Source organism: Rhineura floridana, chromosome 1 (assembly GCF_030035675.1).
Source record: "Rhineura floridana isolate rRhiFlo1 chromosome 1, rRhiFlo1.hap2, whole genome shotgun sequence".
Taxonomy (NCBI): Eukaryota; Metazoa; Chordata; class Lepidosauria; order Squamata; family Rhineuridae; genus Rhineura; species Rhineura floridana.
In genome coordinates, this window is record NC_084480.1 from 188,139,392 (window position 1) to 188,164,766 (window position 25,375).

General features: G+C 42.3%; 1 protein-coding gene across 7 annotated transcripts in view; it reads right to left on the minus strand.

The window, feature by feature from the left end:
• Positions 1-25,375, minus strand: part of DNAH5 (dynein axonemal heavy chain 5) — a 196,844-nt gene that overhangs the window by 79,945 nt on the left and 91,524 nt on the right. For all 7 annotated transcript variants that reach the window (XM_061589366.1, XM_061589341.1, XM_061589331.1 and 4 more), the window contains 10 exons: positions 23,340-23,512; positions 21,927-22,105; positions 19,398-19,585; positions 18,225-18,419; positions 16,245-16,379; positions 11,115-11,222; positions 9,958-10,111; positions 6,044-6,190; positions 1,719-1,960; positions 299-475 (listed from right to left, as the gene is read on the minus strand). In XM_061589366.1, the coding sequence (XP_061445350.1) occupies positions 299-475; positions 1,719-1,960; positions 6,044-6,190; positions 9,958-10,111; positions 11,115-11,222; positions 16,245-16,379; positions 18,225-18,419; positions 19,398-19,585; positions 21,927-22,105; positions 23,340-23,512 (1,698 nt within the window). The remainder of the gene's footprint in view (positions 1-298; positions 476-1,718; positions 1,961-6,043; positions 6,191-9,957; positions 10,112-11,114; positions 11,223-16,244; positions 16,380-18,224; positions 18,420-19,397; positions 19,586-21,926; positions 22,106-23,339; positions 23,513-25,375) is intronic.

Sequence of the window (25,375 nt, forward strand, 5' to 3'; positions counted from 1 at the left end):
AGTCAGATCATTGGTTCATTCAGCCTAATACTGTCCCATCTCAGTGGCATTAGCGTCACGCAGGGTTCTTTCTATCACTTGCTACATGATCCTTTCAAACGGAGATTCTGGGGATTAAACCTGGGACTTTCGCCATGCAAAGTATGTGTTGTACCACTGAACTAGGGCCCCTCAGCAGTAATTCTAATGAAATATTTGCACATTTATCTTGGCACATCCAGTTATAGTCACGACTGAGGTTTTGCCTGTAACAAGCAAGTTTTCCCAAAGTGATTTTTCAAAAGTGTGAATGGCTTACCTTACAAGGAATCAGGCCCTGCAGCATATTAATGCTTTGCATTATCACAAAGGCTTCCAGCATCTCTATCTTGTATTCTAAAGACTGGATGCTATACCGATACAGGTCTGGGAAAGATGCCGTGTACAGCTGACGCAAAATGTCAGCTTCCTGTGGAGAACGTTTTTTCAGGAAGCCCTGTAATAACCAGGATAGAACAACCAAGTGACTTTTGAATTTACAGTATCAGCTTAAACTGGAGCTGCACTAAATAGTATCCAGTTTTGATTATCAGATAGAAATTAACAAAAAAAAATTTCCAGAAAACCCTTAGACTATGTAAGAGGCACATTCTTCCATAATCATGTAAGTGATGACTAGGTGTTAGTCATGTTAGTGATAACACCCAATTAAGGATCGGGCAGTGAATGAGATTCTATTAGAAGACTTTGTGGTCAATCAGATCTGTGTAATTGCATACATACACAGGCAAGTGCGGGCAATGTTAAATGAATTAATGAACAGCGTTACAAGGACTGCCAACCCCAACCCCCCCCCAAAAAAGCAGGCATATTTTGGCACTGCTGAAATTCCTTTAAAAAACTGCATTGGTTTAGGTCATGTGGAAACACATATTTGATCACACATTCATCCCACAGAATGATAGATATGGGAAACCTGTACTCAAGATCCTTTTCAGCTATGATGATCAGTGCATGGTCTTGGTGAAATCACTACCTCTCAGCTTATAATTCATCTCACCTCAGTTTTGTGAAGAAAACATGCAGGTGATGTGAGTAATGAATGAGCCAGGTGCTCCATGCCAGTGCCTGAATTTGGGAAGCCCCAACTCATGTGATTTTCCCCTTTTTGAGGAAGATATATTTTATGAATGGGGCCTTGAGAAATTAGGTATCAGCATGGAGTTATTGACTCACCTCATCAGCACAGTGAAGGGAGCGTCACTGAGCAAAGGCTAGGAAGTTTTGTGAACTGGCCAATATGAGCCTTCCTCAGCCACCTAGTACCAGGGCAAAGATGGAGACAAGCTTTGTTCTGCACCCTCTAAAGCTTCCAAACAGTTTTCAAAGGCAGTCCCATGTACAACACGTTACAGAAGTTACATGCATGATGAAGTCTATATCCCTACCACTGAGCAAGCTTGCCTCAGTGGTGATAAGCACTCCAGTGAGATTCAGGACTTCATTTTATTAACTATTAAAATGAAAGCAGAATCATTTAGCAGGCTAACAAAGCCAATGAAGGCAATATTCCCAATGGCAAACTCTCATTCAAATTAGCCAGCTAAGCACATGTTCATGGCACTTTACAGATTATTCTACAGTTCCATTTAAAAAAAGAGTTTTAATGGCCTGAAGGCGATTAACAAGTTACATTCATCAGTATGAGTGACACATGGAACTCATGCAGACATTTATACCTCAAGAATAGGGCTCCAGTTGAGAACTGAGGAGCTCATAAACACCATGCCATTCCTTGACACAGTGGCAGGAGATGCATTGTCAATATTGTGAGGCTCAAAGACAATTTTACAGTTTGGTGCCATAGGGATCCGATCTCCATTAGCTAGTGTTAATGTTTTGTTATCATCAAGCACCGAGTTCAGGTTCTCAATCCAAATTGCATCAACAGGACCATCAAGAACTATCCAGATGTGCTCCCCTATAACCCAAAGGTTAACAAAAAAAAAAGCATTTCTTGTAAAGATATTATTTTGTAATACATCAAGCAAGGTTAATCACCTGAAATGCTTTGACATCATTGCATAGAGTTAACCATGACTAAGAGATACAGAACATCTCATTTATAATATTTATTATGGTCAAGATACCTGTTCAGGTTATAATACAGGATATAAATAACAGTACACAAAAGATGCCGTTTCTTTATTTAACAAATGCAGTCTGCTGACCTCTTAGGTACAACCAATGTGATCTAATGGGGAACATCATGCATGGCTAAGTACATTTCACGTTCAAATCCCCTCAAAACAATGAAGTTCACTGGGCGACCTTTCAGCCAGAACTAGTGCACTCAACTGTTGTAAAGCTAAAGCACTTGTTGAGGTTATTGGAGAAAGGGTAGGATAAACAAACCAAAGAAAGACAGCAGACATGAGTTTCACTGACACCCTACTTTGACTTCCAACCAGAAATTCCCTCAAACTCAAAATTGACATTTTATCTCAATTGCAATCACACACCTCTCAGACAGAAGAACAGCATGTTACAGAAAAAATATTCATCAGATTCTTTCATGCCATATGTAAAGTTCTAGATAAGGCAGGAGGTCTCTTCAGGCATTGGTAGCTCACACAATGGAAGGGACAGGGCCGTGACTGCTTGCCCTGGCACCCTCTGTCACATTCCTGTTGCCCATTCCTGCCACCCTACATGTGTAGGAGGGAAGACGGCCTGAAATGGGAAACTCACTCGACACATGCAGACCCCCTGTGTGATTTTGAACCCTGATTGCCCAATGTGGGCAGCTTATATGTGCAGAGCAGGCTTCCCTCTTTAGACCTTGCTGACCAATATCTAGCTGGTGGGAGCTGGGGCCAATGGGAAGCTTATGAGCACAGCTGCCATCTTCCGCATGTGTGATGGTAATTGTGTGAGCTACAAATATCATAAGAACATAAGAACATAAGAAGAGCCTGCTGGATCAGGCCAGTGGCCCATCTAGTCCAGCATCCTGTTCTCACAGTGGCCAACCAGGTGCCTGGGGGAAGCCCGCAAGCAGGACCCGAGTGCAAGAACACTCTCCCCTCCTGAGGCTTCAGGCAACTGGTTTTCAGAAGCATGCTGCCTCTGACTAGGGTGGCAGAGCACAGCCATCATGGCTAGTAGCCATTGATAGCCCTGTCCTCCATTAATTTGTCTAATCTTCTTTTAAAGCCGTCCAAGCTGGTGGCCATTACTGCATCTTGTGGGAGCAAATTCCATAGTTTAACTATGCGCTGAGTAAAGAAGTACTTCCTTTTGTCTGTCCTGAATCTTCCAACATTCAGCTTCTTTGAATGTCCACGAGTTCTAGTATTATGAGAGAGGGAGAAGAACTTTTCTCTATCCACTTTCTCAATGCCATGCATAATTTTATACACTTCTATCATGTCTCCTCTGACCCGCCTTTTCTCTAAACTAAAAAGCCCCAAATGCTGCAACCTTTCCTCGTAAGGGAGTCGCTCCATCCCCTTGATCATTCTGGTTGCCCTCTTCTGAACCTTTTCCAACTCTAGAATATCCTTTTTGAGATGAGGCGACCAGAACTGTACACAGTATTCCAAATGCGGCCGCACCATAGATTTATACAACGGCATTATGATATCGGCTGTTTTATTTTCAATACCTTTCCTAATTATTGCTAGCATGGAATTTGCCTTTTTCACAGCTGCCGCACACTGGGTCGACATTTTCATCGTGCTGTCCACTACAACCCCGAGGTCTCTCTCCTGGTCGGTCACCGCCAGTTCAGACCCCATGAGCGTATATGTGAAATTAAGATTGTTTGCTCCAATATGCATAATTTTACACTTGTTTATATTGAATTGCATTTGCCATTTTTCTGCCCATTCACTCAGTTTGGAGAGGTCTTTTTGGAGCTCTTCGCAATCCCTTTTTGTTTTAACAACCCTGAACAATTTAGTGTCGTCAGCAAACTTGGCCACTTCACTGCTCACTCCTAATTCTAGGTCATTAATGAACAAGTTGAAAAGTACAGGTCCCAATACCGATCCTTGAGGGACTCCACTTTCTACAGCCCTCCATTGGGAGAACTGTCCGTTGATTCCTACTCTCTGCTTTCTGCTTCTTAACCAATTCCTTATCCACAAGAGGACCTCTCCTCTTATTCCATGACTGCTAAGCTTCCTCAGAAGCCTTTGGTGAGGTACCTTGTCAAACGCCTTTTGAAAGTCTAAGTACACTATGTCCACTGAATCACCTCTATCTATATGCTTGTTGACACTCTCAAAGAATTCTAATCGGTTACTGAGACAGGACTTTCCCTTGCAGAAGCCATGCTGGCTCTACTTCAACAAGGCTTGTTCTTCTATGTGCTTAGTTAATCTAGCTTTAATAATACTTTCTACCACTTTTCCAGGGACAGAAGTTAAGCTAACTGGCCTGTAATTTCCGGGATCCCCTCTGGATCCCTTTTTGAAGATTGGCGTTACATTTGCCACTTTCCAGTCCTCAGGCACGGAGGAGGACCCAAGGGACAAGTTACATATTTTAGTTAGCAGATCAGCAATTTCACCTTTGAGTTCTTTGAGAACTCTCGGGTGGATGCCATCCGGGCCCGGTGATTTGACAGTTTTTATATTGTCCATTAAGCTTAGAACTTCCTCTCTCGTTACCACTATTTGTCTCAGTTCCTCAGAATCCCTTCCTGCAAATGTTAGTTCAGGTTCAGGGATCTGCCCTATATCTTCCACTGTGAAGACAGATGCAAAGAATTCATTTAGCTTCTCTGCAATCTCCTTATCGTTCTTTAGTACACCTTTGACTCCCTTATCATCCAAGGGTCCAATTGTCTCCCTAGATGGTCTCCTGCTTTGAATGTATTTATAGAATTTTTTGTTGTTGGTTTTTATGTTCTTAGCAATGTGCTCCTCAAATTCTTTTTTAGCATCCCTTATTGTCTATTATATTATTGTTATTATATCTTATTTACTTCTATTATTTAATAATACTTCTATTATTTAATAATATTATCTATTATTATTATTATAGGTTATTATACCTTATTGTTATTATATCTAGAGAGGGTTAATAATATTATATAGTATCTTCTCTTACATAGCTTCTGCTGGTATAGAGAAATTCCCTCCTTAAAAGAAAACACCAGTTTCAGAGATGGGACTTTCCTCAGGACCACAAGAGGAGAGGAAAGGGTTACATTCCTCCATCACACCTACTCTGATCCCATTAATTATCAGCCCTGTGCCCCACAGGTATTGTCATGTGCATGTTTAAAAAATCTGCAGGTTAGATGCAAAGATGCCTTCATTTAACTTCATATCTATTTTGGCCCTCAGACAGCTTAAAGGCTTTAAAATTAATTTCCTTTTCAATGGCCACATTCAAAGTGCACAAGCTGATCCTTTCAAGCCTTGCTCAGCAGGAAGTTATATAGGAATTCAGGTACCTTACATAAAAGGCTTTAGATAGCTTGGAAAGCTATCCCTGGCTCAAAGGAAACACCTGTTGTTCAACCTCAGACTAGCAGGCTATTTAAGAAAGTAAAGAGAGTGGGACTAGCTCCGTGCATGGCACAAGAAAATAGCATGCCTCACAACATCATCCTAACAGTTCGATAAATACAACTGGGAAAGGGATTGAGTAACATATGGTCTTCCTCTAAAACAGGTGGGACACCTGTGGCCCTCCAGATGTTGACAGACTCCAGTTCCCATCAGCCCCAGCCAGCTTGATCAGGGATGATGGGAGTCGTAGAAAAGCAACCTTTGAAGGGCCACAGGTGCCCCATTCCTGCTCTAAGCGAACCTCACCTGCTATTTCCTCCTGTCCCCATCACTTACAGGATCCTAAGGACCAATGCTTCTGTGATGCTGAGGGAACAGGGGTGGTTTAGTAACAAGCAGAACCAAGAAGGAGAAACTCTGGTCTCCAGGATGTTTTGCAGCATTCTGATGCAAAAGGCAGAGCACCTTTTCTATGAAAGGCAGAAGCATTGGTGTCAGTTCTTCATTTAATCAAAGCTCAACACTCAAATTTTAAGTACCTTTCTTAGCTCTCAAAGTTTTCCTCCATAGGGTGGAGAAAATCCCATCTGTCCAGTCATTGGTTGCGACATCAAGACGTCCAAACATCTGCGGTGCAGTGATGGCCTTAGGATTCATTCTCATTTCACGATGAGGCTGCCCACAGTCTGTAGAAGTAAAAGATTTTTAAAAAACAATTATGATTTCGGGTGCCATAGAATAGCATCACACTAACATGTCAATCTCCAGCTCCTGAATCTAGCAGTCCACTTAATTTAAATGGATTGTACTGCTTGAAAATGTTAAAATTACTTACAAAGATACAGATGGAAAACAAACAGGATAAATGAAATCTAAAGGGCTTAAATCAATAGGCACACAAGCTAGCTTTGTTACTGAGATGTAATAGTGAGCAAATCTGGCCCTTCGCATAAGGCTGGTGGTGACAGAAACCAGAATCTAGCCACAATTGGAAGGCTTTAGGCTCTCCATCCAAAACATAAGATGTGATCTTTGCCTCACAACTTGGTTTATACATACACAGCATATTAAATTAGATGCTAGTACCCCTCTCACACTTGATCCTCATTTCATTCTTACTTCAGGTGAACTTGCTAGCTTTTAAAAATATATATTACATTATGTGTATATGGCTGTGTGTTTATATGCACTCATTCATCCTGCATCTCATTAAAGAACATTTCAAAAACAATTACAAAGCTGCTCTGAGAACTAGGAGTGCTGCATTGGTGATGTTCTAAGCATGAACCAATAGGAACCCACCACAGCCACCTTTTCCCTGGTTCAAGCTGACATGGGGCACCTCCTCGTCCCAAAAGCCACTTCACATTTTACCCCTTACAACTCTAAAAGTCTTCAGTGTCATTCTGGCAAAAACACCTTTTTTAGTATGTTCTTACGGAACTTGTGCAAATCCCAGTGAGCATTAACAATTGTCAACATCCCCAAAGAACTATGGAGTCCAAGAATATTGTCTTGTTTCTGGGGCACAGAAGAAAGTTAGGCTTTAAAATGCACAGCTACTTTGAAAAGCTATCAGCTTAAAGCTTGGCATTATGAAGTCAGCAATGAGGTCACTACCATCTAAGGTAGACACAAAACATTCCTAACACAACTGGGCTGCTCTTCTTCATGACTGGTTTATAATCTCACATCTCCACAAGAGGAAAAGGAGGTGAAGCATGCAGTGGAGAAAAGATAGAGCTTTCTCTACCCCACTGAAATTACCTCACTGAAAAGACAATCATCTAAATTGTGACTAAGGTGGTATGTTAACTGAAAAGCCTGCATGTACATGGTCAGGTGTAAGGGAGTTAAGTGGGGATGTCGCGCAGTGGCAGCCCATCTGCTTTACACGCAGAAGGTCCCAGGTTCTATCCCTGGCACCTCCAGATAGGTCTGCAAAAGACTCCTTGCCTGACATCCTGGAGCATCGCTGCCAGTCAACACAGATAACGCACCAGAGATCTAATTCAATATAAGGCAGCTTCCTGTTTCTAAGTGGAAATCCTTCCAATTGCTTTGATGGGCATTTCCTGTGCTGTTAGCTAAGAGTTTTGTCTCTTCTTTTGCTACCTATTGCCACCGCAGTGTTTCTCACTTGCAAGCTTCATCACAAACTCTGAGTACAGAGTCCTTCTTTTAGGGAGGGGAGAAGGGAGTCTTCCACAGGGGAAAAAAACTTTCCCAGTAATGAGCATGCCTCATCTTTTTATTAGCCATACCAGCTATCCACTACGGTGGCCCTGGGAAAAACTGTGGATCAAGGGTATATTGACATCCATTCCTCTTGTTAAATTCATCCTGTGAATTTAACATGCAATCCAACCCATCTCAGAATGTATCCAGCCAACCTAGCCAAAATCAGCCATTTGGATAGGAGCTAAAGGACATATTGAATATTCACTGACAGTACTCTGGTGGGACAACTTCTATTGTATATGAAGCCAGGCATTTTTTTAAAGTGTTTTAATACAATAAAAGAGTGTTTACCTATTCACAGATTTCTTCCCATCATCCATTCACTGGTACTATTCCCACACACTCTCCAGTTTTCATATAATTAACTAATAGGCAAAAAAAATCCTTGCAGTTTAAGAACATACCTAGAGCCCACAGATATTTCTATCAAACTTTAAAAAGCAGGGAAATTGGGCAGCTATTGTGAATGCACCAGGGGAGCAGAAGATCTGACCTCCTCTCTGAGATATTGCGCCGTCCTACAAATCTGTAAAAAGGCAAACACAAGTTGGCCTTTCCCAGCCCTATCCACTCCCTGTATAGCCTGGAAGAATTTGGTAACATGTGCCTCTGAGCATATGGGGGAAGGAATTGGAGGGGGGAGGAGGGGGGACGAGGGGAGGGTCGGTTTGATAATTTGCCTGCTTATTGAGTTCAGTGGCATTTACTCCTGTGCAATCATGCTTAGGACAGGTGAAACTGACCTTGGGGAGGGGCAGGGAGAGGAGGAGGAGGGAAGTGTAGGAGGAAGGAGGGAGAGGGGGAGGGGAGATTGTGTGGGTGGTCACTGAGCAGAGGGAAAGTCCTTTAATTTCCAAAAGAAAAATACTGTTAACAGTATCATTATCAGGATTTCCCTCACCTTTTTATTCTACAGCAGAAACATGTAGTCTCCCACCCTAATTTAAAGCAAAGCTGTCCCTGGCCACATCCACACCAGACATTTATTCCACTTTAAACAGTCATGGCTTTCCCCAAGTAGTTTGTGAGGCATGCTGTAAGTTGTTAGGAGACACCCTATTCTACTCACAGAACTACAATCACCAGAATTCTCTGGAAAGAGGGGCTGACTGCTAAACCACTCTGGCCATTGGAGCTCTGTCAGGGGAACAGGAGTCTCCTAACAACTCTCAGTACCCTTCACAAACTACACTTCCTAAGATACTTTGGGGTAAGCCATTACTGTTTAAAGAGGAATAAACGTTGGTGTGGGTGTGGCCCCCTGGCTAGCCAAGCCAAACAGCTGTTAGTCTGGCTTTTAGAACACTGACAGTTGGTTCTTACTGAGCATGCCGACGTTATAATAGACTCTAATGTTAAATTTCTTAAATCAATTAAAAATCAGCCAGGCATTTTTTTTAACTTTTAAAGTGCAGAAGGTGAAGGTCAGAGTATGGGGCAAGGTCAGCAACAGGATTACTGGTACTCTGTGAACATGGCTGATTTTTAATTAATTTCAACAAATTATGACACCACTGATAGAAAAAAGTCTAACAGGGGTCTGGATTCTTTTACTCTTGTTTTACACTTTGAACTCTGGATTCTCTCTGAGTGTTTTGTGCATCACCATGAAAACTTAAGAGGGTTATTAAGCAAATGCTTCAGGACTATAAGTTTTGTAAGATTTTGTTTTGAAATCAGCCTATGGGAAGCAGCAGAATGGCATAGGGGTTATTTTCAATTTAACATGGCAGAATGTGAAAAATCTGTGCTCGCTGTAGTATACAGCTACTCTCGTAGCTGTATAACCCTTAGTAACAATGATTTGTTTCAATTCTGCTGTTGCTGCTGTAGTAACTGACTTCTTTTTTATATAATTTATATTAATTTCTTCACACACACACACACACACACACACACAATTAATTTCAGGGAGCTTGGTTCAACTTCCTTGTTAACTATCCGTCAACTGTTCCATTTCCTAGAATATGCCATTGGCACAACTGGACGTAAGTGACTTTGACACCTGTCACCATGTCAAGAATACCATCACAATTCCTCAAAACAAAGAAACCTCAGTATCTTTAGAATCTGTTTAAAATACTTATTAGTTGGGTAAGACTTGAATAATGGGATCCAACATGTTTCCTTAATACTAACCCATGTTGTCCCAGTTATATCCAAAGACAAGACATTGCTCTACTGATCCTGTGAGGGAGCATGTTTTCTATACCTGTCATGGATTTCATCAGGGTGTGGATGCATGTAGTTTTCCCTGCACCGCTGGGACCTAGAGCCATCATGCCATGCCTCACCCGTTGCGTTTCAAACAGCTGGATAACTTTCAGTCTCCATGGGGGGTGATTAATTAAGCCAGCCTCTTCAACCTGCCATGATCATGAAGAATCATATTGTTATTGATCATTTCTTTGACACTAGGAGTTCCTAAACTGTGGTCTGGGGACCACGGCTTCATTCTGCTGACCACTGCTGCATGTCTGTAAAAATACAATTAAAAATCATACAGTATCTAGCCCTGTGCATTACGATTGATACAACAGGCAGAAACATCATTATCATCAGCAATTTTCAACTGGTACATGGGGGGGAAAGTTTGGGAAACACTGATCTACACAGCTTGTTGACCACTTAAAACGCTCACACTTCCATTTAAGTCAATGGGAAGGAAATTCTTTGTGCCACATCCAGGGCTAGTGAACAGTTGTGCCATCACTGGGGTTATGGACATGGTCTGGATGAGTATATGGCATGTGCTCTTTCCCTCTAATGACACCATCCTGCCCATGACTCCACCCTTTCCCAGCCGTTCTGCCAGTTTATTTTCACCAGTGAAAAAGGCTACACCAACGGAAGGTTCCACCAGCATATCCAGAGAGTTCCATCGGCAAATTTGCCACAGCAACAACAGTGTTTGCTGTTTTGCTGGCATGTCAGAACTTTCAACAAATCCTATTGCCCTTCAGCTGGCAAAATAAAAGAACCTTTGTGAGTTACATACTCTGATACAAAGATGTTGTAACCCTTGAATTTCTTGGATAAGTAAGGGGAAAATAAAAAACCTGCAAACATGAGATTCAAGTGCATGGCACTTTTTCCTGTCCTAGCATAGGCTTTCTGGGTTTTGTGGAGGGGGAGTGAAAGGGAGGGAGGGAGAGACTGTGTGTGTGTGCATGTACTGTTTGGCAAATTCATTTATAAACCAAAGTGAAGAATTTCCTTCCTAGGATTTTTAATCATTCTTTTGACAAAGCACCCACTCATTTCTTTCCATTGGGAATTTGCAGTCCATGCATTTTTCCCCAATGGATTCATTAATTTAGCTTAATTTGTCAAGCTGAAAAACAGTATATAAACAGTTGTTATCATTACCTGTTTGCTAATGGCAGCTTCGAGCTCTGGATAGCCCGCTTTGTCAAGCTGAATACTTGGGAAAAGGTCTTCAATCAGACTCAAAAATAAGGGTTCATCTTCATCAATCTGCCAAAACGTAACAAAAATGTTAACAGAAAAAGTATCACTTTCTATAATATAATGCTTAGTTTCATTAAGGTCCTTAATAACAATATGCTGCTATATGACTCCATTATTGTAGCAGTTGATCCTAATGAGGTGTCCAGAGCACAGTCTTGTCCTGTTTTATTGGATGAGTTTCAGTTGGTACAGCTCGAGGATGTGGACAAGGTGCTTGGACAGGTGCGGGCGACCACTTCTGCTCTGGATCCTTGTCCCTCATGGCTAATAAAAGCTAGCAGGAATGGAACAGCCGGCTGGGCCAAGGAGGTGATTAATGCCTCTTTACGAGAGGGAGTGGTCCCACCCTGCCTGAAACAGGCGGTCGTGAGACCGCTCCTAAAAAAATCCTCCTTGGACCCTGATAATTTGGACAACTATAGGCCAGTAGCAAATGTCCCATTCCTGGGCAAGGTTCTAGAGCGTGTGGTCGCTCGCCAACTCCAGGCTCTCTTGGATGAAACTGATTATCTAGACCCATTTCAATCGGGCTTTCGGCCGGGGTTTGGTACAGAAACGGCCTTGGTCGCCCTGTATGATGACCTCTGTCGGGAGAAAGACAGAGGGAGTGTAACTCTGTTGGTTCTCCTTGATCTCTCAGCGGTGTTTGAAACCATCGACCATGGTATCCTTCTGGAGCGACTTACGGATTTAGGATTGGGAGGCACTGCTTGGCGGTGGCTCTGCTCCTATCTCGGGAATCGTCTCCAGAAGGTGATGCTGGGGGAACATTACTCGAGTCCCTGGGTACTCCAATATGGGGTCCCGCAGGGTTCAGTTCTGTCCCCCATGCTTTTTAATATCTATATGAAGCCGCTGGGTGAGGTCATCAGGAGTTTTGGAGTGCGTTTCCAGCAATATGCTGATGATACGCAGCTCTACTACTCCTTTTCATCTTCGTCAGGTGAGGCTGTTGATGTACTAGACCGCTGCCTGGCCGCGATAATGGGCTGGATGAGAGCTAATAAACTGAAACTCAATCCTAACAAGACTGAGATGCTGTTGGTGGGAGGACCCTCTGCCCAGATGGTTGACGTTCGACCTGTCCTAGATGGGGTTACACTCCCCCTAAAGGAACAGGTACGTAGTTTGGGGGTCTTATTAGATCCGCTCCTGTCACTTGAGGCTCAGGTAGCCTCGGTGGCACGGAATGCATTCTACCAGCTTCAGCTGGTAGCCCAACTACGACCCTATCTGAGCAAGGAGCATCTTGCCTCAGTTATCCATGCTATGGTAACCTCTAGATTGGACTACTGTAATGCACTCTACGTGGGGCTACCTATGAAGACGGTTCGGAAACTTCAGCTAGTGCAAAATGCTGCGGCCAGAGTTCTCACTGGGACAAAGAAATTTGACCATATAACACCTGTCCTGGCGCAGCTGCACTGGCTACCGATATGTTTCCGGGCCAGATTCAAAGTGTTGGTTCTTACCTATAAAGCCCTAAACGGCATCGGACCGCAATACCTGATGGAGCGCCTCTCTCGCTATGTACCTACCCGTTCACTACACTCGACGTCGAAGACCCTTCTCCGGGTCCCAACCCATAAAGAGACCCGGAGATCAACAACTAGATCTAGGGCCTTCTCGGTGATGGCCCCCGAACTATGGAATGCCCTCCCAGATGAGATACGCCTGGCGCCTTCTCTGTTAGCTTTTCGGCGCCAGGTAAAAACTTACCTTTTCGCCCAGGCTTTTTAAATTTTGTAAATTTTTAAATATTTTAAATTTAACATTCTAAACTTAATATGATCTTAATTTATAAATCTCAATGGCAATTTTATTAATGTTTTATAATTGTACTATATATATATATATATTTTCCACACTTGCTCATATTTTAATTGTGATTTTATTTGTTGTACACCGCCCTGAGAGCTTTCTGCTATAGGGCGGTCTAGAAATGTAATTAAATAAATAAAAATAAATAAATAAATAAGTCACTATTTTGTACTACAGAAGACAGCCTTAACTCACCAATATATATACATTTCCATTGCATTGCTGGCACAGATACTACAGAGTTTCCAGGCTCAGCAGCCTGGAGAGGGAAAAGGGGAACACTGACATGCAAGAGAAAGAACAGTGCAAGAAAAAGTAAAACAGCCAAAGTAAGGAAAACGCCTCAAAAAAACTCAAAGTCTGGGGGCGTTAAATGAAGAGGTTGAAAATGATGAAGTCTGGAGGCATTAAATGAAGAGGTCTGGAAGGATGTGGCACAAGAACCCTATTGCTGAAAGGTCAGCTCCATCAGGCCTCCTCTCCCTCAACTGTCAGCTCATAGCAGCCATTCCAACAGGCTGCTTCAGTGAGAGAGATGGGAAGCAGCCCTGCAGAAAGACCAGTTCCATCAGGTTTGTCCTGCCCCTGAACTGTTTCCTTTACAGCTCGTCATTATATGAACTACTATCTCACTTTAAGAATTGGCACCCAAGTTTGCTTTTTCTCCCCCCTTTTCCCTCCTTGTTCCTTTTCCCTTTGGTGATGTGTCTTTTTGATTGTAAGCCTGCAAGCAGGGACTGTCTTGTTTTAATTGACCAAAGGTAAGCCTCTCTGGGAGCCTTCTTGGCTTAAGAGTGGGGTACAAATGCTCTAAATAAATATATCTGAAGTGCTTGGAAAATGTTTTAAGAAAAAGTGCTGGTTCTTCCAGCTTTTGCTGATCTCATTGATAACACCAGGATGGATATAGGGATGGGTGTATTGTGGGTGAAAAAACTGTTTCACGAACTCTGTGGAAAATGGTTGAAGAGAAGGAGGAAGACAAAAGTAAAAAAGCCAGGAAAAGATAGAGAAATGCTCATTCATCAACAGAACAGTAGTTTAACACTCACAGCTGTTTAAGCAAATCAAAGGAAAAGTAGCTGTCTGTTGCAGAATTTATTTTGAAAGCACAATTTAAGACAAAGGAAGAAATGCTTACTTATTCTAACTTATTTCTCCATTCAGCATTCCAACAGACCAAATGACAGAATTTGCACAAAGTATTCATTCACTCATTTGATATGCCACCCTACAGAATTGCTATTTCCAAGGCAACTAACAGAAATAAGCATATTAACAACAAAAATGTAAAATATACCCCAAAAACAATATTAACAAAAACAGGAAAGCAAAAAAAAAATCCTGATAAAATCACAGCAATGGGATAAACCTAAAAACTCAGCCATAACTTAAAAAGGCCTGGAAAAGTAAAAAGATATTCATCTGGCACTGGAAAGACATTAGAGTGGGCAACAGGCAAATTTCTCTGGGAAGGGCATTTCAGAGGCTGGGTGCCATGACAGAGAAAGCCTTTTCCTCAGTGTTACAGCTTCTGGAAGGAGGAGCACCTCAAAGCCCTCACCTCTATCCTTTCCCACAAGTCGTGAGAGGACACATCTTTTCAAACAAACATGAGCTTTTATTCCCTGCAGTAAAGAACTGCTCCCCTTGCCGGATAATACAGTATTTCCTAGGAGTTTTAAGGGATATCTCCCCTGCTTCCACAATAAAGATCCCATTATTCCAGTAATTCTTATTAACAGGACTGCTGTCTGGAGGTTCTATTCCAGGGCTTTGTGATTCTGGAAGCATCTGCACTATTCATTAAAGCACTGTCATGCCACTTTAAACAGTCATGGATTCCCCCAAAGAATCCTGGGAACTGTGGTTTGTTAAGGAGTTGTTAGGAGACTCTTCTTACCCTCACAGGGCCACCGACAGAGTGACAGAAAGGCCAGCAGGGGTCCCAGACTCTTAGCTTACTTTTTTTTTTTTTAAGGGAAGGTTTGGTAATTTGCTGTAAAATATCTGGACTGTGGAAAGTTGCCATTAAGCAATTTGGGGGCTGTCATTGTGCATGTTTTCTCCCCTTACTGCATCATTTGTGAATATGACATACATTTACACCTCACTTTTCTTCCTGAGTTCTCCCTCCCCCTTTTTATCTTTGCAACAACACTGTGAACTAAGTTAGGCTATGAGTGGGTTCTGTCAACAATGTTGTGAAGCCACACATACTTTGATCATTTTTTGTCTGTTGTTGTTACTATCAGGGATTCAAAATAACTGTTCATATTGATAATATATGTACCTAAGCAGCAGTTCTTATCAACAGATTTTCGGGAGGTGGGTAGGAATGTAGGGGGCCCAATCTATATACAGTGTGCCGGAGCCAGGAAATCATGTTGGCTCTCATGGTGCTAGAATTCCCTAAGTGGTTTAACAGTCAATCCCTCTTCCCAGGCAAATCTGGGAATCGTAGCTCTGTGAGGGGAATAGGGGTCTCCTAAGAACTCTCAGCACTCTTAACAAACTGCAGTTCCCAGGATTCTTTGGGGGAAGCCATAACTGTTTCAAGTGGTATAATACTGCTTTAAATGTATAATGCAGATGGGGCCTCTCCAAGATGGCTGGCCTAGAGGTGCCCACTCCCACAGCTCCAATATATGATTTCAATAACTTTCCTCTCCTGCTCCTCCTCCTATGGGTGGATTTGTTGTTCTCCAGCCTCAGTTTTTCCTCCCTTCCTGTTTTCTCTACTTTATGCCCCTGCTCTTCCCTGTATCTGTCATCTCCAGTGTTCCCTTTCTCTTATCTAATCTCTTGCACTGCCAGTCTCCTCTGTTTCTTCCTAGTTCTTGCTCAATCTCCTATTCTTACCCTCCTTGCACATGCTCCTGCGCTCCTCCACCTTCTTCCCAGCACATTGTTTCTAGCTGAGGCTTACATACCTCTGGATATCTGGGCTAGCCATACTCCCATAGTCTCCCTGCCAAGCCAGTAGCCCCAGTCCATATTCAGGCAGCCCCAAGACTCCTGATGCCCAGTCCCAGCATCACTTGCAGGCATCCAGCCTATGATGGCCCCAGCATCATCGGGGAGGCAGGACAATGACATGCCAAACCCCAGTGGCTGCTCACACCCTGTCTGCTTCACCTGAGGATCACGTGAAGAACAGCCCCCCAAGATGTTTTTAGTGCACAGGCATGTCTATTTCAGGCTTACCAGCTTAGAAAGATTCATGTCTCTCAAGACACGCATTACAATAGTGGATTCCGTGTCATCGGGGTTTGATCTTTTGGCAGCTCCCAAAGTTCGCAGTACTGACAATATATTCCTCAGTCCGAAGTCATAATGTACCTAGGAAGAGGTCAGTTTTAGAGAAGGAAGCAAAAGTGGTACAAGTTCTCACCAAAGCTAAATTGCTCTAATCTTTGAAGAAAATTAAGAATGTCGGATAACGTTGTTCTAAGGTCTGATTCTGGACATCCAGTCCTTGTTTTAGAAATCTCCACCAAGGAATAGGAAGGAGATGACCAACATGTATTAGAAGATAATGAAGGTTTGGTCCCACCATAATTGCCCTCATGAACTTCAGGCTATCATAAAACGTCATTAATTCCCACTGACACTTTTTCATGCACTGAACAGTCAGGTTTAATTTCTCCTTTGTTACATAACCATCATGTAGCCCAAAAGCCAAATCTGATTGACTGCACAATGCCATGACATCATCGGATTCACTACAAGATCCCTGACTGGGTGGGCGAAGGGAAAAAATTCTCTAAAAGGAGCACCAAAGCAACAGTGGATCAGGGTTGTGAACAGGCAAGAAAATGCCCTCAAATTAGGGTGCTTTTCCAGGGAGATTTAGGCATCCTTCAAAAACACTTGATGCCCTCATATTTCCATTTATTACAGGTGTGTCCTGCTCTTCCTCCAACGAAGACAAGTCATCTTCCTATCCCATTCTATCTTCACAAACCCTGTAAGTTACATTAGGCTGACAGATAGTGACAGGATTACCCAGTGAGCTTCATGAACGAGCAAGAATTTGAAAGCAGGTAATGGCGTAGTGGCGAGAGTGTTGCACTATGACCTGGGACACCAGGGTTCGAATCCCCACACAGCCATGAAGCTCACTGGGTAACCTTGGGCCAGTCACTGCCTCTCAGCCTCAGAGGAAGGCAATGGTAAACCCTCTCTGAATACCACTTACCATGAAAACCCTATTCAGAGGGTCCCCATAAGTCAGAAATTACTTGAAGGCAGTCCATATACATTTTTAATTTTTAAAACAGAAGTAAAACATTTTGACTGGCATTTATTATTATTGTTGTTGTTGTTGTTGTTATTACTGATGAAATGCACCAGTGCTATATTTTTCTAAATCAAAAATAAAATTTATTCTTAAACCGTCCCAGAAGAAAATGCTTCTTTGAGTTTCATGTTTAATTATGGTGCCTTTTTTCCTGAAGGCATGCAGCAGCACTCCTGCACAAAGAATTTTAAAAAATATATTAAAAGAACGCTTCCTGTAAAAAAAGCATATTCATTCTTTTGTGCAACAAAGCATTTTTTCCAGGATATTTTTTTAAAAGTCTTCCACAAAAACAGGGTCTTTTTCCCTTCTTCTTTTTTTTTCCACCAGAACACCCCTGCAGAAAGGTAATATTTAAAAATAAATGTAAAGAATTTTCCCTGCTGGTGAAGTGTGTCTTCCATCTATATCTCTACCTATATCTCTTTCAAATCCCCTCCTGCCAAAGGACTAGTTCACTTTCAATTGGAGTAAAACTTTATTTTTATTCCTTGGTACGCTCTTCCTTGAGCACAGTAGTTCTATAGCACCACCAACACTAAAGAACAGATTGTCTCCTCTGTCCTTATGCAGTATTGGGTGTAATTTGATCATTACATATCTATTCAATGCTTCATATCCATAGGCAGAGTTAGTTTCTTGGCTTCTGCCCTCTCCTCCTCTCTCCCCACCCCATCCCTTATTTTAAGTGGTCCTATTCTATTTAATTTGATCAAAGTTGGTGATGTAAGGTTCTGTTAAAATGTAATGATTGATGTTAAGTATTTTTACCCCAAATAATATTTTAAAACAAACGCAATCAACATTGCTGACTACAACAGTTAGGAAGGCTACTGAAGCTTGTGGGTAGAATAAAGCTTTTCACCAAGCATGGCCACTCCTACCTGCTTGGATAATTGTTCCTCACAGAGTTTGTACAGGGTAAAGAACTTCCTTGCAAGCACAATATTATCAATGAAGCCACAGCTAGCTAGCTTGACACGAATGATGATCTGCCGATCGGGAACCATCATTGCCACGGAGCGGAAGTTGATCTTCAGATTTTCAGGCAGCTCTTGACGGCCAGCATACCCAGGATTCTGATTTATCAGATGTTAGTTATCAGTTGGACTGCTACTACTATTGTTCACATCACTCTCATAATTGCAAGTTGAAGAGGCAAAGAATTTCCTTTACAAGTATCACTCTACATACAAAACTGGTATGTGTATATTTGTAATTGACATCCTATCCTCAACTCCAGCCCTAAAATACCCATCCACTTCACCACAGGCTCCCTTACATGTCTTTCTTCAACAGTTTAGAGCAGGGTTGGGAGACTTACCTTCCCCCCACCCCCTTTGGGCAAACTCTGACAGGTGGGCAAGGCCTCTCTTTCTGACATCACTGTGACATCAGGTGATGACTTCAAATGGACCCACACTTTCCAAAGGAGCTGACAGGTTCTGAGGGGGAGCCCCTTTGAAGACCAATTGTGGACACAGTATGGATTCAAACTGCACCTACAGATGAACATTTCTCTTCTGCAGACTAATCAGCATTGAGAGCAATCCCCATCAGCTGCACTAAGGTGTTCCCAATGGGGAACTCTCTAGAGCAAGCAATTCCAGCCTCGTCTCTACCTGCCCTACACCCGATGTCACACAAGACATCAGGTGTGAGGCAGGTGGGCGTGGTTTGGGGGAAATGGCCTCATGGGCCTAACTGGGACCCCGTACTGGATCTAGTTAAGCCCACAGGCCAGAAGTCCCTCACCGGTGGTTCACCTTCATTTACTGCATTTCTGCCATTTGTGCTAAAAACCAGAGCAAATAAGCTGCATTTTACGCCCTAGTTATAAAGGGCAGGACAACCAAGAAAGCCCTAAATACTTTTCTATCAACAAAGGTCAGAGAGCCCCTCTGTACTTCTGGAGTATAGGGTGGGACTCCTTGGTCAGTGTTGGAACTTCCTGTCAAACCTCAACCTTGACACACATTTCATGAATTAACCACAGAGACTACAAGTACTGCACTTCCACTGAACCAACAAATATCATACATCAACAGCATGCTTACCATTGTCAAAAAAAGTCCAAATTCAGGATTCATTTCCACGTTATCACCATCAGTAAAAATGAAGCTCTTCTTGCGCTCCTTCTTACATGTCAGAACAACTGCAATTTGCTGTGCAGCAACGGACAGCACTGGTAAGTCAATGCGGTTAAACTCATCAAAGCACCCCCAGGATCCAGACTGAGCAAGACCTTAAATCAAAGCAAAACTTTAGGTTAAAAGAAGCTAATGCTGTGCTCATTTTACATGATTTAGAGGTAAAGGACACCTTGAAGCACAGGCTTTTCAAGAATTGTAAGGTTAACTTGAAGCAAGTCCTAATGAAGGCAAACTCAAAATTGGTGTTCAGTTTCAAATGCTTCTTATATACACTTTTCACCACCAGATAAAATAAACTTTCAGACTCTAGGATGGTTGTATAAGTTGCCTGGAGGTGGGAGGTAGGTCGCTGTCACATTGGGCATGCTATTGGACTAGGGTTCCTTCCACCTATATACTATTGTTATGTGATGTAATTGGCACTTTTCCAGTTATTGAACCTGACTGCAAAGAATCTTGCTACTGCCTCCTGCCTCTCTGATGAAATGAGGTCAACAGCAATAACTAAATGAGAAGTGATTCATCAAAGATTTCAGACACACTTGAGAATAGGAACATCTTATTCGCCACATCCACAAACTGACAGGATTGTCAATATTCATGTTAGTGAAAGTACAGTAGCTAAAGATGGAGAAGAAATTCAATTCAATTCGCGTCTACAGTTGTAGCTATCAAATTTGCACTTTCTGAAACAATATGAGAACCAGAACACAGCCAATCTTCGAAATTTGCACTTGCCCAAATTTTGCAATGCAGTTCTCCAACCAATGTTTGCAAAAATGCCTGTATTGGGAGAACGTATGCATACAACTGTATATATTAGTGAAAATAGCATACAAAAAGGAATTATATTAGGACAAATTGCTTACCAAAATGTGTACATTAATCACAACTGTATAGAAAAATGTGTTTATTAGGAGAAACGTGCTCTAAAATGATGAAGAATTTTCACAAGGATTTTTTTAAAAAAAAACAAAATTGAAAATTGCTGCAGAAATGTGGAGAACTGAACTTCAGATTGGGAAAATGAGAAACTGGGAGAGCCGAAAATGACAGATTCTTCCATCCCTAGTTGAATCCAATGTTGTATGAGCAGAAGACAGTTTGCACAACCAATCTTTTCCTTTCCCTTCCCTCTCCCCCCTGCACCCCCAGAAAAGTCTCTCTAGGGGTGCAATCCAACTCATATTTCTGCTGGGCTGGGGGGATTTAGATACAGTGCCCCCCTGGCAGAGCTGGCAAGCTCCCGATGCTGTCAGGTTCTGCCAGCGGAAGCTCTCCGCCACAGCTGAGCTGTGGTGCCACCGGGACTCTGTTGGTGTCGCCAGGGTTCCACCAGGGATGACCAGCCCAGAGGACAAAGAACCAACAGTAGCCCCAAAAACAGGCGTGGCAGGGGAGGACCCGGGAGGGACTTAAGCGAGATCCTCCTTACGTTCGGAGCCTTCCCACAGGTCCCAATCCAGCTGAAATCTCTGCCAGACAAAAGGCCAGCAGAATAAAAATATTGTAATGGGAGTCTACAGGGAACGCTTACTCCTTGGGAGGCTGATTCATGGAAGCTGGCTTCTTCCTTCCCGCTCGTGCATGCAGCTTCTGATAGAGCTGGTGCTCAGCTGGGTCAGTGGCTCCTGAGTGGGAAGTGGATACCACTGAGCTTTCTGCTGGCTCCTCCGCTGCCGCTGCCCCCCCTCCACTGGTTTCTCACCATTTGGATTACTCTCTAGGGCAGTTTCTCAACCTTTGTAATCCGTGCTCCCTCTTGGCTAACATAAAAATCCCACATGCTCCTAGGCTCCCCTAATGGCTTTATTTTAATTCAAAAGGATTGAAATATCATGACGTTTAGTGATAAATAAAATTTGAGGTTCAATAATAAAAACGAATCAAAAGTACATAATTATCTAAAAATATTTACTCAAATTTTACTTATACATATTTTTGAAAACACTCATGCCCCCCGAGATCTTCATACGCTCCTGGAGGGGGCACCCCACCAGTGGAGAAATAATGCTCTAGGGAGTCAGAGGGCCCTCTTGAATATTGCAGGATGTGTCATAAGAGACTGCAGTAGATATGCGGAATTGCCCAAAATAATCAGAGGAATCGTACATTATGGACATTCTCACAAAGTTCCTCTGCCCAAAATGTTCAGGAGCCCCCTTCCCAAGCCTCTGGACAAGCTTTTCAGGACTTACAGGGGCTACAGTGGGGAGGTAAGGACTGAAAAGGTTGGTTGCACAAGCTGTCTTTTGTAAACATGCAAATATGAATAACCCTAAATACATATAATTTGGCAAGGTAAGTAATCACTCATTTTCACATCTAAGAGCAAATATCACACACATTCACTACATCCCAACTTGAAAATAAACATTGTATTTTATCAAAAGTCATGGTTTCCATTGCAAAAAAAATAAAATAAAGCCTGACCTTTAAAAATTCTTCCCAGTCCTCGAAAATCCATCTGGTCAGAACAATTGAAGACCACAACGTATTTTCCAAGGCACCTTCCCATGTCCTTCGTTGTTTCTGTTTTGCCAGTTCCTGCAGGGCCTGCCGGTGCTCCTCCCATGCTCATACCTAAAGCTTGAGCCAATGTAATGTAACACCTACAAGAAAAGGAACTTGATAAAAACATCCATAAAAACAGGACTGCTGCTGGACTTCATGGGACCCTCGGCATGGCCCCCCACTACCCCCACTACCCCCTCAACATGCACATACCCCACCACATTCCATAGATCTATGGACTGGGACATTACATTTTTGGGCAGATTAAAATGGTGGATGGGCATGGCAAACTGAGCTTGGCTCCCATTCAAAAGTGGCACTATCACTCAACCACCACTAAAGAGTGGTGAAACCTGATAAGGAGAATGGTAAGTGTCAAAACAGCTGGATTGGGCTGGTGAGGGACTCTTTTGAGCCATTGGGGTTCTCAGCCAATGCCCAGCTTGGTTGACTGCTGCCACCAGGTCTGCTTAAAAGTCAGTTACATGCAAAAAGCCAGAATAATGAGAAATGACTATGTACGGTAGCTAAGAAATGCAGAAGCTAATATCAAGGGAGAAACAGATATTGCCCTCTCTTACTGGGTATTTTTATTCTAGTCAGACACAGGCATATATAGTAATGATTCATCTGTCAGAATAGTAACAACTCCAGAAAAAGCTGGCTTATTAAGATAATATTGATGTTTTTCCAACTTTTAAATCTTTATTTTATGTTTACAGTTAGCTATCTTAGGTGGAAAGACCGAATACACACTTAATACATAAATTGAAGAATAAAACAAAGGTGTCAATATTTGAAGTTCATTTTTAAATCACTCTAATAAAGCAATAATAATTTTTTTAAAAAGCGATCAGCAGATGCACCAAAATCTGTTCTGGCATTAATCCAGTAACCACTGAGCATGTGAAAAAATTGATCCATAGAGGTTTGGGTCATTATGCCCTGGTGTAATATGTTGAAGCCTAGATGGTTCTGAAATGGATCCAGCAGTCAGACTTTTGGAATCTGGAGTCCAAACCCTCTCCTTCCTTTTTCAGAGTTCCCTGAATTTCTAGAAATATATTAAAGACAGCAACCATATACTGGAATTCCAGAGAGTGAAACAAGATGACTGAAGATTAATGTGAATGCACCAGTACTTCTAAAAAACTGGCACGTTATAGTGAAAACCTCTTTTCTGCCTTGATTTCAAAACTTTGCACAAACCCTGAAGGTAATGCTCTACTAAGTAAGACAGAACAAGACTCCCAAATAATATGCTGGACAATGAAATGGGCATACAAAGTATATAATCCTTCAAGCAGATTGAAGGACCTAAGTATCTCTCACCTGTCTGTGAGAGGTGTGATGACAAGCCTGTCTGTACAGCCCAAAAATTCATTCTGATATGTGAAGGCCACATCTGTGATGTTAATCATCATCTTGTCTGCATCTTCATTGAAATAAAATCTGCATTGCTTCAGCCACTCAAAGTCTGTAGGACTCTTGATATGCATACGACACTAGGGATAAGAGATCATGTTGTCATAGACCAAAAGCTAAATAAAATAGCTAAACTGACACACATACAGTTCATCATTTGGAAGCAGCTACTTTTACACGCACACAAAAATTATCGACACCCAAAACACCTTTGTGGCAAGGGCATGATGTACAATGGAAGGCAAATATTGCAAAACCAAAAGTAAGTAATTTAAGTAATTTTTGGCATACTTTGTAAATAGCTACTCTAGTTTTATCCTAATAAACTTACTCTGATAAGGCTTTAAAACATAGAAGTATAAGAGCAAATCTGCTGCTGCCTTGATCTTAGCATATGTTATTTAAAATAATTATTAAAGCCAAAGCAGCTGTCCATGAATAGCAGCCAAAAAAACCAAACCCCACCCTGTAATAATGAGAAAAAGATCCAGTTAACCAGGCAGAGATATCATGAAGCTCACTCTCCTAATCTGAAGACAAAAGAATATAACATGACAGGACAATGTACAGGTTATGCTCAGAGACTGTCTACCTGTGACCCACAAGCCAAAATTAGCCCTTGAAAGAATTTGATTTGGTCTTTACAAAACTGAAAGACCAGCATACATTTGACCATAATTATTTATTTTGGTCTTTCTCCTTACGTAATTTGAACGGAGAAGAAGATGAAAATGCAATACACTTAAAGCCCCCAAACTGCTATGTGGAAAATGGCTTTAAGGAATGAAAAGGTTAGGCAGCCTTTTTAAAAGAGTAAATATTTATATCTTGCCCTTCTTTCAGGGCATTTCCTCCTCCACAAATTGATTCTTGCAAAACTCCTGTGAAGGCTAAAAAAAAAAAAAAGTAACTGGTCCACATAGTGAGTGAGATTTATGGCTGATGGAGATTTGAACTCAAATCTCCTTAGGCTTAGTCTCACACTCATGTACTGCACTGGCTCATGACACTTAGTATACTGCTGTAGGGGGAAAGGAAGATAGTTCTCCAAATTCTCAAACAGAAACCTCATCCATGCCCGAATTTAGCCTTCTCCAATGTTGTTGTAATTTTGCAAAGTAACACAGAATGAATGGCATTCAACCAGATCAGAGGGCATTCAGGTGACCAGAGGCACCTGTAACCAGGGACAGCATATACTTCATAAGAGGCTTTTCAAGAGGTGCAGTTTTCCCATTCCTATATGAACTATGTCCACCTGAATTCCCTTTTCTATACACAGTTATTAAAACTATTAAAGCTGCAGCAGATTTGTCCTGCTTCACAGCTGAACACTCTAGTGGGGCTGGAGAAAGTATAGAAGGCTCACTGCGTCCTGGCTGTAGAAAAAGCCTTGAAATTATTGACTCTTGCTGAGAACAAGATTATACGGATAGCTGTGCTTAGCATAACAAGAGGCAGATCTGGGTTATTGCAATGAGCTCTACGTGGAGCTGCCCTTGAAGACGACTCGGAAACTTCACCTGGTCCAAAATGCAGCTGCCAGATGACTGGCGGGGGTTCTCTTTAGAACTCATATAACCCATTTTAAAACAGCTGCATTGGTTGCCAGTTTGTTTTTGGGCCCAGTTCAAGGTGATCACATTTAGTGTATAAAGCCCTAAACGACTTAGGTCCCATATATCTGGAAGACGGCCGCCTTCCCTACAGACCCTCTCGGGTGTTGAGATCAGCAGAGGGGGCCCTTTTGGTAGTTCCGCCACCCTCAGAAGCTCAAGGAGTGGTAGACCAGGAGAGGACATTCTCTGTGGCAGCCCCTAAGTGGTGGAACTCCCTCCTCAGCAAGGTGCATCTGGCAACTTCATTGTACAACTTTTGGTGAATGCTGAAGACGCACCTCTTTAACTAACTTCGACATCTGAGAGTGTATTTTTAGGGCCCAC